The following is a 14717-nucleotide window of genomic DNA, read 5'->3' as shown; positions in this document are numbered from 1 at the left end:
AAAAATTTCAATATTTTTTTTATATTACTATAAATTCTCTAGTATTAGCACCTACCCCAGATTAAAGACTAAAAATAGGATTTATTTTAAAAATTGTATAATTAGATAAATTTTATAATTTGAATTAGATTTAATTTAAATATTTACCACAGTGAGTATTTGAGAGATTTATTAAACAATTTATCAATTATTAAATTGAAATTTAAAGATAGATAATTAGTAGTAAAATAATTAAATCTTAAATAAACAATAAAAATGTAATTATAGCTAAAAATTAAATTCATTTTTGAATTTGCTATTTAAATCAAGATATCTAATAAGTTTAATCATCACAAAACTTTAAATATTATTTTTGATTAATGTAAAAGATAATACTATCAAATCTTTCCTGATTCATAATTAATTAATTATTCAATTTATATTATAAATATATTTAGTTTATTAAATTTACTTGTTTGCTTGCTAGCTAAAGGTTTAATTGATAGAATTTATTTATTTCACATAATGTTTCATGTAAATTTTATATTTTAGACGTTTAAATTGATGAAAATATTTTTAAAGATGACATTTTTGATTGATTTTATTTCATTTTTATGATAGGTAGGATTTAGTTAGAGTTGATAAAAAACTGTATCTTATATACACTTGATTTTTAATTATCAGATGAAAAATGAATCGAATTATAAGAATTTACATTATAAAAAAATATTATATTTGAGACAAATAAAAAATAAGGATATTATATATTAAGCTATTTATTTCCTTAATAATATATTGATTTATGTATGTATGTTTGTCTTAAACTCATCCTTCATTGCATTCATTTTTCAAAAAAGATATTGCTATAGAAAAGCCTAACTTTTACACTCTTGCTTGATTAAATCACTTTTATTTCATTTTGCTGAAATCACCCTTAACGACTTCAGGGATTTCAATCTTGACGGTTAAAATTCTGTCGATAAGCATATTAATAACAGCATCTTTATTTCTATTATAATCGTCAGCAATCTTTTTGATTTCTTATTCAGTTTCTTTTCTAAGCTTTTCGGTTTCAGTGTCGTTTCCGTATTTCTTTATTTTACAAATTAAATATGTTTAGATATATGAAATAGGACGCAGCTTAAGGTAATTTATATTTTAATTAGATTTATTAAATTTCCAAACTGTTAAAATTTTTGCCATATTAAAATATCATAAAATAATTATTCTTGTTTATTTATTTTTTTTATTTGTAGAAATGGCATTTTGCTAAGAAAGAATGATCGGATTATAATCCATCAAATGGTCAAATTAGTGAATTATGAATATATAAATAATGTACAGTCTTCTTTTCTTCTTCGAATTTAGCTTCTTATTCAGCTCTGAACTTGTTAACTTCTTATTCAGCAGCAGTTCTAGCTTCCTTAAGCTTCTTTTCTCTATTTATTTTTAAAAAATAAACTTAATAAGTTGCTTGATATAAATGATAAAGTTTTCTGCCATCTATTTTTTACTGATAATTCAAATATTTATAAAAACAAATGGCCAAGGCCAACAAAGAGCTTATTTATTTATTTTATCGTTTTTATGACTTAATACCTTTGGGTTTAGGCTTATTTAATGATTTCATTGGCATCCTTTTCAGCTCTCATGAGATCATCAACGGCGTTAGAATTGCTCATCTTTAGATATTTTTTATTGCTTTTTCTTTAAGAGTTGCTATAAAGTAATTTATATTATAATTTGTGATTTTATTTATCTTTTATGATTTATTTTACTTTCCTTTTTATTTAATATTTTTATTTTCTTTAGACCTCAATAATCAACCCAACCAACATAACATAATACAATTCAATACTTTAAAAGAATTTAATTACAATTCATTGGATTCCAATCTATTTCTAAAGAACTTATCAAACTCTTTTATTAATCCAACTTTTTTATTCAGATCTTCATAAATTTATTATATTTTATTTATCATTTATTTATCTAATTAGATTTTTCTCCTAATAGAGCTATAGTTTGCTGCATTCTTCTCAAAATAAGAAATATCCTAAGAATTTTTGATAATTAATTTCTTAAACAAAAGTGTTTATATCTCCAAAATATGTCACATAAAATTTTATTTTGTATGAGTTTTTATATTTAAAATATTTAATTTAAGAAATATTCCATTTTTTACATTTAAATATTTTTCTAGCCAACAAAGATAAAATCTTTGATGGAAAATAAACAATTTAATTTATTTAATTATTTTTATTATTTAACATTTATTATTTTTAACTAAAATAAAATATTTTAGATTTTTCTAAAATAATTTTCAAGATACAAAAACTTAAGAGAAAAATATTTTAGTTATGATCAATTTTTAATTTAGAGTGGTCTTTAGAAATTTTTCTGCTGTATACCATTAATTAAGACAATTAATTAAATAAATCCTTACTATAAAATATATAATTGATGAACAGTTAAAATATAAATATTAATTATTGTTTGTGTTTTTAAATGATAAATAAATTAATTATTAATGAAATTTTTAATTAAAAAGTTTAGCAAGCAACGCAATGAAGAACATTCATCATTGCATAAGTTTCATTCCAGAAACTTTAGTTTGAGGTCTTACTAAATGGTTGGAAGCATCATTCTGAGTCTAAGGCTGCATTTGCAATTATGTTTTGCTTCCTCCTTCAACCTTGTTTAAAAATAATTAAATTAAAAATATCAAGTCAATTGTTTATTAAGGTTTTAATTTACTTTTCCTTCATTTGAGAAAATAACATTTTATTGCTATCTATCTTCGTTATATACAACAGGTTTTATTTTTTGAAGAATTTCTTAGTTTCTATTAAAAATAACTGTATTAAAAAGTGGTACAGAGTCTTTAGTGTATTATTCTTATGTGGGAGCCTTCTTCAGATAACCCTAGGTATCATTAATAATTTTAAATTAATTCAAAATTTTTTTGAATAAAATTTACTCTAAATAAAAGCTTGTCGTCCAAGAAAATTTCTATTTCTCTTACTCCACGAGAAGGTGTTTTGGAATAATTCCAAAAATTAATTGCAGAAATAATTACAGGTTTTTCAAAGAACAAATATATCGTATTCATTTTTAAATGAGGGCATATTACATTTTTGTCACTTCTTGAGTTTATAAAAGGAGCAAGCCACATATTTCTATCATCAAAGGTATCGTTTTAGCAATTTACTAATTTATCTATTGTTCTTATATCTCCTTAACAGCCTGGAAGTATATTAACCTAAAATTATTTTATAACAAAATGAATTAATGAATGTTTGATAAAAAAACTTTTATTTATTTATTTTTTTCACAAAATAAATAAAAAATTTCATTATTAAAATATAAAATTACAGATGCTGGTTCAGCTCCAAGCTTAAATTCGGCAAGTCTTTTTTAGATGATTGGATTACCAAATGAATCATAAAACTCTATTCCATTTAGGCCACAGTAGTGAGCATCTCCCCAAGTAGAGTGAATATTAAAACGAAAACAGAAACCTCTTGGTAAATAAAGAGTATCGTATTCCTTTTTATATTTACAAGTTTAATGTTGTTATTTAAAAATTAATTTTACTTAAATGATTTAGCTGTTGACTTAGGTAGGTAGTTGTAGACTCTATATTACTTCTTAAGTCCATCCACTTTCAAAAGGCAAAGCAATCATCTATCCATAATCAAACAAATCTCTTCCTGGTGCTTTTCTTAAAAGAATACCTTGCTAAGGCGTAATTTAGATATTTTCATCTGCTACTATAGAAATAATTTTTGCACCTCTATACTAATCTACAGATTTGCAGTCATTATAGCTTTGTTATTTGTTATAATTCCATATTTTTATTCCAGAAATGATTTTCTCTTCCATAAAATCAATTTATAAATAATTTTAAGGCTACTCTAAGAGTTATACAAGCCACATATGCTTTTCATTTGTGGTTAAATTTACACCGTCAATTAACTTATCCAAAGTCCTTTGATCACCATGGTATCCTGATATCTCATTCAAGTCCTTTGGTCTAGCTTTTAATTAGCTCTCCTTCAAAGGTATTTTTTAGCCATATTCATCTTTAAAATGAAATTTAAATGATAATTATTATCTTTGCTTGCTTAATTTTAATGTAATAATTTACCATATACTTCTATACCAGTCAAGCCGACATAAAATTTATCTTCCCATGATTTATGAATGAAAATTTTTATTTTTTGGCATTTAATCTTTTTATTAATTTAAATAAATTAGCTTTTATGATAAATTTCAATTAATTACTCCTCTTTTTAAAGATTTCTATGTCCCTTAATTCATTTGATACTCTATAATTTAATTTGCTTTTGTATTTAGTTTCTTATTCAAATCATCACCTTTTTATCTGAATTTAATCATACATTATAAAAAATAATTAATTTATTTTGGTTAAATGCAATCAATAAATAAATAACTTACTGATTTGTAATTTAATTTATCCCAGTCTTTGCTGATGTTATAGGACGCCCATCTTTGCCTGTTTAAGAACGAGGTTAAGAAGATAAACTTGTTTATGAGTTAGTATTGTAATTGTTTCCTGTAGTTGGTCTTTGAAGAGATTAAGTTTACATCATTTTATCAATAACATTTTATTCTTCTTCTATTTCAGTAAGCTAATATCTGTTAAGCCAATCATTGTTTTCTATCTACTATATGATAGACTCATTATCAGTAAACATAATATACTCACAGTCTTGAGGAGCATAGTATTATATACCTTATGCTCTTTATATTGATCCAGCAAATATGGGAACATCGTCAAGTAAAATTTTAATATCTCTAGCTCCTCTAAATGAATGAATACGTGATTTGTTATAGTTCCATATTCTTATCATAGATAGTTTTTGAACTGATAAAAAGTCTATATATAAGTAATTTATCTTCCCTTACTAGTAAGGGGCTAGCCACATATGCAAATCATCGCAAGTGAGGTAAACACCATCTACTAGCTTATCGCATGTACGTGGGTCTTCTCCATATTCTGGTAAAATATTAATATCACTAGGATCTGCTTTTACTTATTTCTTTGGATTGCTTATCTGAATTAAATTTCCTTTGCTATCGAAAAATTCTATTCCAGTCAACCCAACATAGTAATTATCACCCCATGTTGTATAAATTTCAATTTTTATACTTTTACCCTCAGGCAACATAGGAATTTAAAATTGCTATGTGTTTATTTATAAATTTTACTACTCAATTTACCTGTTTTCTTTTTGTACAGATTTTAATATATCTCCCATGAAAGGACTATTTTTACTTTCTAAAAGCTTATTCATTTCCCTTTCAAATTGACGAGTGTCATCTAAATTTGCTGAAATATCTTAGTTTTAAGTCTAGAGAGGTGCTTCAATTTACTTATTTTCTTAAAAGATGTTTGGTTTTTCCACTTGAGGGCTTTTTGGAGCAAATATTTTCTACTATTTTTGATAATCTTTTTCATCACCTATTTGAAAATAATAAATTTATTTTCTCATTATTAAATTTTTAAATTACTTTGGTTTTCTTCCCTCAGAATTTGATCTAAAAGAGAATCTTCATCTTGCAAAATAGGTTTAGATAATTTATTTTATTAAGATTGTCTTTCTTAATTGTTTCTTTAGATGCTTGCAGTTAGCTATTATTATAACTTTGAGCTCTATTTCATGAAAACATCGATTTTACTATAATCTCCACTGTCATCTTCTGATTTAAATTAAATATCATCCTCGATTCCCTTTTTGCCTAAATTTTATTAAAAGAATGGATTCAAACTCTAGAGCGTCTACTTAACAGCTTGTTAAACATCTTGTGCTTAATTTTAAAGTATTCTTTCCCTCTCAGCAGGCTAAAATCTACCTTGATGGGTTGCATTAAAAAATTTCACATTCTCCATAAAATCATCCACTTTGCCACTGCTGCTTTCATCGCTTGATTTTTTCTTTGGGTCTTTTAATTCATGATCTGTTTAATTTTAGTCAAGCTTTTTAAAAATTTAAATATCACTTTTTTCTTCGTTCAAATCAATTCTATCTTCTTTGAATTCAATTCTATTTGTTCTCTTTTATATAGGGCTTTCATTGTGATAAGGGTCTTTTAGAGAGCTTTAGGAGCTTATTTATTAACCTTTTTGCTTTTCCTCAAATACATTTAAAACCTTTGGACCTTTTTTAGTGATTTTACTTGTAGAAGCAGGGTCTACACTAGGTTCTGTAGATGTTTAATTAATTGAATTCAGCAAAGCATTTGAAGGAGTTGTCTTACCAGAACCTGTTTAAGATTTAGGAGTTTTATTATCATCAAGTTTAAGTTTATTCTTTGAAGTTTCGAAACTAGATGCTCCTATTAATTTAGATTATCCTGAAAGGCTTGTATTGCTACTGGTTACTGCAGTTTCATTTTTTGTTCTTGCAATTATAGAGCCAGATTTTTATACCTGATTCTTAGATTGCAGTGCTTTAGATAATGTATCTACTTCTGTGTCTTTAACAACACTCTTTTTTTAGGTTTTATCTTATTAAATTTACTGCTATGAATCAAGCTCATCGTTATCTTTAGATTACGAATTGGGCTATGGTTTTTGCTGAGCAGATCTGATTCTAGATGATGCTTAGGGAGTTGTACTTGAGGATTGTGAATTAAGATTACTTCCTCTATGTCTTCCTTGTTTGCTTACATCAGCATCGTCTTACAAAGGAGTAATTGTTTTCTTCTGAGGTAATTTGCTAAGTGATTCAGTCACAGGAGGTTTTTCTTCTTATTTACTACTTTTTATATCTTTAGGTATATTAGCACTAAGTTTTGTAGGAACCACGCCCTGCTATTAGCTTACTCGAAAAACTTTTTTTTCATCATCTAAAACAATATCTTCTTTAAATTTTATCAAGTCCCCATAATTTTCAGATTCTTTTCCAATTCCTTTTTTGATTTAGCCAACCCAGATTAAATTATTATTTCTCGTAATCTCAATTTCCTTAATACCTTTAACACTATCTATCAAACTTTTATTGTAATTCCAGACTCTAAGTGCACCTATGCCTTTACTGCTCTTGAATTTAATTCCTATTTCCATGCATTTAGGAGGGTCAGGCATAGTACCCAGCCACATATGTTCAGAATCAATTGTATCATAAACGCCATCACATATTCTATAAATATTTCTTGAACTAGTTTAAAGACCTCCTTCTATCATTAAATCCTCTGGCTTTATCTTTATATTGCAACCCTCTTCGTCATAAACCTTAATAAAATATTTTATTTCTTTAATTTAGATTTAAAATTTTTTAAATTACTTTTATTTCAGTTAAACCTACCAAATGAGCAGATCCCCAAGTAGATATTACTCTTATGATAATAAAAACTTCTCCCTTTTATTCTTTAATATCTTTTAGTTAAATTTATTAAATTTTATCCCTATTTTTAGATAAATTGTAAGTTTTATTATCTTAAGATTATTTTGATTCCTATTTCTTTAATGACCTTTCGCTATTTAATTCCTCATTAGGTTTTTTTTGATCACTTAACTGAATTATCTACTCCTTTTAATTCTTTAATTAGAGAGTATCTTTAAGCTTATTTTTGTTTAATTTATTGTAAAAATTCTAATTAATAGGTACATCATCTAAATCATCTTCATCAAAGTACTCATCTTCGCTTAAATTAGGTTCTTTAATCTTGATTTCTGATTTTTGCTATTTTCCAATATCGTTTTAATTTGTTTTATAGCTATAATCTTATTCATTCTATTAATAACGGCTATTATCGTCTTGATTTTAATATGATACTTAGTTTTTCTATTTTTAAGCTCTTACTGAGTTTTAAGTCTCTTCAAGTTTTTCAATAACTTTCTAAGGCTTTAACTTTACTTGCTAATTACTTTATTGATCTGTGAATGAAACTTTTTAAATTTATTTATTAGAATCATCATTGCCTAAATTAAGCGTCTTTTCTAATTCTTATGTATTTTGAAGGAGTCCTTTGGCAAGTGAAATGCTAAATTGATCTCTAGAAAATTTAATAGTTTCTGGCTTAGCTTCTTCCTCACCAAATAAATCCCTCTTAACACTTATATCGTCTTGATAATTTTTAAATTTATTTTATACTGGTTTTTATTAAGGAGGCTTTTCCTTTTAATCAGTTGATGATTAATAATTTTAAGACTAAACTCTGCCATGCTAACTTTGATCCTTAACGGATTAGCTCTTGTTTGTGTTGATAGATTAGTTAGAATTATTATTTTACATAAACAACAGACTTTTGATTGCACTTACATCTAATTCACCATTACCTATTTTATCAATCAAAGTTACTAACTCCTGTCTTGTACCTTAGTTCATTTTTGAAAGCTTCATAACAATATCTTCTAAATCTTTATCTCTATCTTAATTTTTAACTGTCTAAGCTTCTTTTTTTCTTTACTATACATAAATATTTTTACATTTTTTTTGCTTATTAATAAAATAAAATAGTAAGTTACTTGCTAATATACTATGTTTGTGTAGACTGGCTCATTTTAATCTTAAAAATCTTCTGTTTATTTTTTATTTTGATTTTAAAAATTTTCAGATAATCTCCTACCATCTGATTTCATACTAAATGGATTACTATTTAATTATTTTGTTTCTTCATTGTAAACTATTTCTCTCTAATTTGCCTTTTCATCTGACTGATTTCTTGAATCTCTAGTAACAAAATTACGATGAGATTCATAATTTTTTAAATTTTGATTTGGTTAAGAATTATATGTATTACTACTTGCTTATATTGCTGATATTGGTCTAGCTTTTTGACTTATTTACTTTTTATTATTTTAGTATTATGTGTGATATGATCTTTCATTAAAATTAGGTTAATATAATTCGCTTTAGTTTTCTCCTGTATTTTCTTCAATTTCTTCTTCAATATTATCATATCCTTCTTCTTTATATTTATCTAAATCTTCATATTCTTACTCATCATCTTAGCTATATTAATATTGCTTTAAAATTTCATCTTCTTCTACCATCATAGCTTTATTAGGTGAAGAGTGTTAATCTCCTTTTTTTTAATTTTTGTTATTTTGCACCACTAAACTTTATCTTAACATCTCTAATTCTGCTTTATCCATTGTTTAAAGATAATTCATTATTTACTCCCCATCGTTTTTATCAAACTACTATTAATGCTTTACCTTTTTAAATAATTATAAATTTCTATCCAATAATTTACAAATAAAACAAAATTTTAGGTCATAATACAAAATGAACATATTTTTTCATAAGCTAAAAATGTTTCTTAATTACTTTTGCCTCTTTCATGTATTCCTCTTTAGATGGAGGTATTTTATTCCATTTTTATCTTTGAGCATCGCCCTATTAATCATATTATAACTTTATTAAATTATTCTTCATGAATTATTTTTTCTACCTTAATTTACTACTATTGCTATTGTTGCTGTTAATTTTGCTTACTAGCTGCCTAATCCTATAAATCTTGCCATTTTTTTCTGTCTTTGCTTAAAGCCCTTTGGTCATTTTTTTCTATTTATTTTTTTTGCTATAACCTTTATTGATTAGCTCCTTAAAGAAAAGTTTCAAACCCTAATATATTAAAAATATCATTTATTTCACAAAATATATTAGATTCATCAATATTCAGTCTAAATTTATCAATATACCTCTCTCCTAATTGTATTATTCTTAAGCAGCTTGCCTTTTCTGGTTAGATCCTGAACGGAGAGACATTTTATGAGTCTGATTGATATTTTTATTCTTTTCTACTTAATTTATAATCTTATTAATACAAATTTTATAAATTGTAAATTTTAGAAATCAAAAAAACATATGTGATGATAATTAATTAAGTAAATTATTATGTAAATAGAAATATTCAATAATCAAATAGAGTCTATCTAGTATGTAATGAGCATCAATCAACTAAGATTTGAATCTTAAAAATATAAAAAAATTAAATAATCTCAAATTCTTATTTCAAGTTATCAAAAATAATTTAAAAAAAAAGACTCATATATTATAAGTATTTATGAATTATAATCTAATAAGCTATGCAAATTTTAAAGAATTTAATTAAACAGCAATAAATCAAATAATTAAATTATTTTATTTTCTTGTATTGAAGATTTTTTAAATTTAAATATTTATTTTTTCTTAAATTTAACTCTTTTTTTTTTTAAATTAATTTGTTTTAATTAAATAATTAATTGCTTATTAAAACTAATTTCAAATATTTTTTCAATCAAAATTAAAACAAATAATTTAAAAAATATGTTTGTTAATTTAAAATCTAATTTATAACAGGTGTACTGATTTTATGCTTAGAGCGTAAAACTCTTCTCTAAAATTTCTTGAATATGTATTGATTGAACTTATTAACACTTAAAATATTCAGAAATCGTTTTATTTATTTTTTTCTTCTTCTCCTCAAATGTTTTATTTAGTATTTAAACTTAAAATATTATATTATTTTTTACCCTTCATTATTTATTCATTTTAAAAGCATAAAAATAAATAAAATAATTAAAATATTTTTAAATGGAAAAGTAACTTTTGAAGTTAAAAAATGTTTAAATGTTTATGTTAAAGTTATAATTAATTCTTTAAATTTATAAAAAATGTAAGTTTTATTTGTTGAGAAATTAGATAATTAAATTTTTCAAACTAGGAAGCTTTTTGATTCTTTTTATAAATTAATTTTCTTACTTATATTTGATTAAAAATTAATTGCTCTTATTGACATTGTCTAACTTTATTTTGTATCTCAAATATTTTTGATAAAATTTTTTTAAAATTTTAGAAATAATTAAGTATTTATCTAACACCAAATATAAATTGATTTTAGTAGATTTTTAATATCTTTTTAACTTAAGCTTATTTTATTTGATAATAAATAAATATATAAACAAATTTAATTAATGATAAATAAGTATTATAATTATATTGAATAAATATTAAATATGTTTACTCCTTAATAAAATTTAATAAAAATATGATTGATTTAATCACATTTTATTATTTGAATTGTTAATTAATTAGTTTGCTTTTTATAATTTAAATAAATTATTTTGTAGCAGTTTTTATTTTTTATATCATTTTTAATTTCATAATTAGTTTTGAATTTGTTAATTTTTGCAGCAATCAAGTATTAGTTTTAATTATTCTTGCTTTAATGGCTTGGTTATATGGTAATTTGCACCTATATTTATACTATCTTATCTATCACATTCTTCTCCAAACGCTGTTACTACTGCTATGAAAGATGGGTATTCCATACCGCAGCTTTTTTCTAGGTTTCTTATTGTTGTAATTGCTTAGTATCCATCCATTATTGGCATATTTATATCCATAAAAATAGTATCGTAAGGGCTTTTTAAATTAAAATTTTCTTTTCTTCCTAATGAACTCATTTTTTTGTATCTTTCACAAATTTAGCTGTTCATTTCACTTGAACAATTGATATCATTTACAATATTATCAGATAAATAAGAATTTTCAAACTCACTTACATCACATTTATTATGAAGCTCAGATTCTTAAAATACAATTTATTAGAAGGGATGTTTCTTTCTTTACTCTTATAATCTTTTTTTATAAATATTGATAGCCTGCAGGCCGTTATAGGCAACATCAATTATACACTTTCCTTAAAGTATTTTTTGAATGTAATTCTGTAAAGCTATTATATTAAAACTAGTATCATCTACTATCATAATCTTTAAAGTAGTGTTTTGCTAAGTTTTATCAATAAATTTAGTATTAAACATTGGTACAAGATGATAGTTTGAATTTAAGGAAGCTGATTTTTCTGTTGAAATTTATACAGAAGAAATGATTGAGCTTTAATTATTTTATTCATTATTTGTGTTTAAAATTTATTTAGATACTGGATTTTCATAATTTAATAACATTTTAAATGTAATTGTTGTACCTAGATTTTACTCAGAATTAACACTTAAGCTATCTTCTTTAGTTATCAATCTAATTAATCTTTTGCTTACATCTAACCCAAGTCCGATTCCTATTAAATTAGATTCAATTTAATATTAAAAAAAGAAAAATTTCAAAAATATTAATTTAAAAAAATCACAATGAAAATTAAAAAAATTACCATGTCTCATATTTTTCTTTTCTGGCTACCTTGTTTCAAATTAAAAATTCTATGATTTGTCTTGTAAATTAATCTTAAGACTTTGAGGCATGCCGATACCTGTATCAACTACAGATATTTATAACTCATTTGGGCTTTAAACCTCAGTCTATAATTTAATATAACCTTAAAAAGTAAATTTAAGGGCATTTCCAACTAGATTTATTAAAATTTACTGAAATCGCTATTTATCGTTATGACTAATAAGTACAGGAAATTTTGTGCCTGGTGGCTATAAAATTAAATTTATATCATTAAAAAAGATATTTATTCCTTTTTTGCAAGCTGATTATTTATATAAAGATAAACAAAACAGTATCGACTCATTTATATCAAAGCTATCTATATTAACTTTAACATCTGATGAGTCTTCTACCGCATGCACTAATTTAGAGTAATCCAATAAATCATTTATTCGAGATTCTAGTAAATGACCTTGCACCAATGCATTTTTTATAGACTCTTTAAGCTCTTTCTTTTAAGTTTTGTTACCCTCAAGAGAACTTCCTAAAATAAGTTAAATTCCATTAAGTGGAGTCTTCAGATCATGAGTAATTGTATTCATGACTGAGTTTTTGTATGACATCATTTCTTATTTTCTTTCTGCCATGACTTGCTCAGAGACATCAGTGATTACTCCAATTATTGAATCCTTTCCGTTCCATGCAGCTTCAATTAGTCTTATATCATAGTATTGTATTTTTCTTTCTTTTTATTTATTACTTCCATTTTAAATAGAATTGATATAAGTAATGTACTTGCAATTCAGATACTAATGCTGCTTTAAATGAGGATTCTGATTTATTTGATTATCATATGTATTGGTCATATCTAGTTGATAATTATTACTATTATTTGCATGATGTATATTTTGTATTTAAAAAGTGTTGTTATTTGATTTACTGCTAATGCTATCAGCTTATAAATTTATTTTCATAGAATTTTATTAAACTGGCAGCTAAAGCTTTTACTTAGGATTTCTCAGTTATTCTATAATCTTAAATAAGTTTTTACTGTAAGTTTCTAAATCTTAAATATTTTTTCTGTAATTAAATGTTCTCAGGGAAATATCCTAACGGTATAAAGAATTTTATGAATTTGGACTTCTTTTAAATAGAGGACTCACAATCAATTAATTTTAATTTGATGGAGTTTCAATTTTGATATCCTTCAAGTTTATATGATGCTTTTATGTATATCGCTTTTTAACTAAAATTTTCCTCAATTTCTGTTAAAATTCTTCTTTTGATTATATATCGAAAGTCTTTAAGCAAGTTTTATTGATAAACTCTATGTTCATTTTACTTTACATTATAACTTAATCTAAATTGATATTTTATGGTATTATATTTGTTTAGCTTATTGGCTGAGTTGTAGTATTAGAATTTTAATTAATTTGAGAGGATTCTTTATTTACAACAAATACAGAGACTGGAACAATTTAATCAAGCATAAGCTTCCAACTTTCCAGTTCTTTTTTCTTCATCTACTTTCTATAATACATTTTTTTAGCCCTTTTCTCCTCAAAATAAAAGCTTGCTACTGCTATAAAAAATATTACTTGAATTTAGATGCAGTTGTTATAATAATTTATAATAAATTATCCAATGAATATGAATTGAGTAGAACTAGCAAGGATTGCTGTTCTATAGTACCATTCAGGAACACAGCTTAGAGCAACAATTACATGTGTCATTAAAATAATTCCTTTATTGTACACTACCCATAAATGTTCATAAATAAGATCTATATCCTTTATGTTATCATTTTATGATAAGTCTATAATTGTTATTGTGATGCATATTATCGTAATTATTAAACTAAAATATCTTAAAATGAATCTTTCAAATACAAAAAGGCAAATGCTGGCTACGATAAGAATACTACTAATTTGGATACTTTTGATTATATTCTAATCAATTAAAATATTATCTATAAAAAACCCTAACCCTATAAGGAAGAGACCACCTTTAAGGACTTTCCGATTTATTATTAGTTACCGTTCTTAATTTTTTTAGTAATGACTCTAAATGTTTTTATCAAAGAATCTAAGAGTGAAGACATTCATTACCTCATTTACCTCAAAATTCTTCTTAATTTTCTTATTACTTACATCCGCCATTTAAAGTAAAATGAATTTATAAATCCTGCCTATCTTGATCTGTATAATTATAGGTTGTATTAGATAGATAGAAAGACAAAGTATGCCTGTCTGCTTGCTTACTTACTTACTAATTATAAATTATATAAATTTTAATATTAATTATCAATCTGTTTAAGATATATTTTAGATTCAGTTATTCACTTCTTTTACAAATCAAAAGAACAAACAGCTGATTTGTATATATATATATATATATAATATAAAGTTAATTAATTATAATATAAAATACATTTGGTTTATATTTAACTAAAAAAAAATTCAAGATAACTCACCTATCTCTGTTTAAAAAAGATTACATCGAGAGTCTATATTTTTAGTTTTAATTATTTAATTACAGACTACTTATGATTATAATTAGTGTGTAATTAATGTAATTAACCTATTTCCATTTAACACTTGCATTATTTGTCTTGAT

General features: G+C 24.1%; 3 protein-coding genes across 3 annotated transcripts; all 3 read right to left on the bottom strand. All coding sequences in view use genetic code 6, as the record gives it.

Annotated features, from left to right (window-relative positions):
* Positions 1-882: 882 nt before the first annotated feature.
* TTHERM_00052460 (V-type proton ATPase subunit G) lies at positions 883-1820 on the bottom strand (the record flags this gene model as incomplete). Its single annotated transcript, XM_001014942.3, has 3 exons — positions 1579-1820; positions 1322-1418; positions 883-1071 (listed from the first exon to the last, which is right to left on the bottom strand). Exons 1-3 carry the CDS (start codon positions 1815-1817, stop codon positions 883-885), a joined length of 525 nt encoding a protein of 174 aa, XP_001014942.3. The 5' UTR covers positions 1818-1820.
* Positions 1821-2557: 737 nt separating this feature from the next.
* Positions 2558-9719, bottom strand: TTHERM_00052450 (hypothetical protein; the record flags this gene model as incomplete). Its single annotated transcript, XM_001014941.2, has 14 exons — positions 2558-2671; positions 2734-2901; positions 2957-3238; positions 3352-3525; positions 3574-4061; positions 4127-4211; positions 4264-4363; positions 4438-5464; positions 5515-7237; positions 7290-8414; positions 8474-9166; positions 9279-9347; positions 9403-9575; positions 9653-9719. The coding sequence occupies 14 exons, from the start codon at positions 9717-9719 to the stop codon at positions 2558-2560; spliced, it is 6288 nt and encodes a 2095-aa protein (XP_001014941.2).
* Positions 9720-11092: 1373 nt separating this feature from the next.
* TTHERM_00052440 (response regulator receiver domain protein) lies at positions 11093-14260 on the bottom strand (the record flags this gene model as incomplete). Its single annotated transcript, XM_001014940.2, has 2 exons — positions 11093-12009; positions 12100-14260. 2 exons carry the CDS (start codon positions 14258-14260, stop codon positions 11093-11095), a joined length of 3078 nt encoding a protein of 1025 aa, XP_001014940.2.
* Positions 14261-14717: the final 457 nt, after the last annotated feature.

The sequence above is a fragment of the Tetrahymena thermophila genome, assembly GCF_000189635.1.
Source record: "Tetrahymena thermophila SB210 genomic scaffold scf_8254659, whole genome shotgun sequence".
Taxonomy (NCBI): domain Eukaryota; phylum Ciliophora; class Oligohymenophorea; order Hymenostomatida; family Tetrahymenidae; genus Tetrahymena; species Tetrahymena thermophila.
This window is presented reverse-complemented; position numbering and strand designations above follow the sequence as displayed.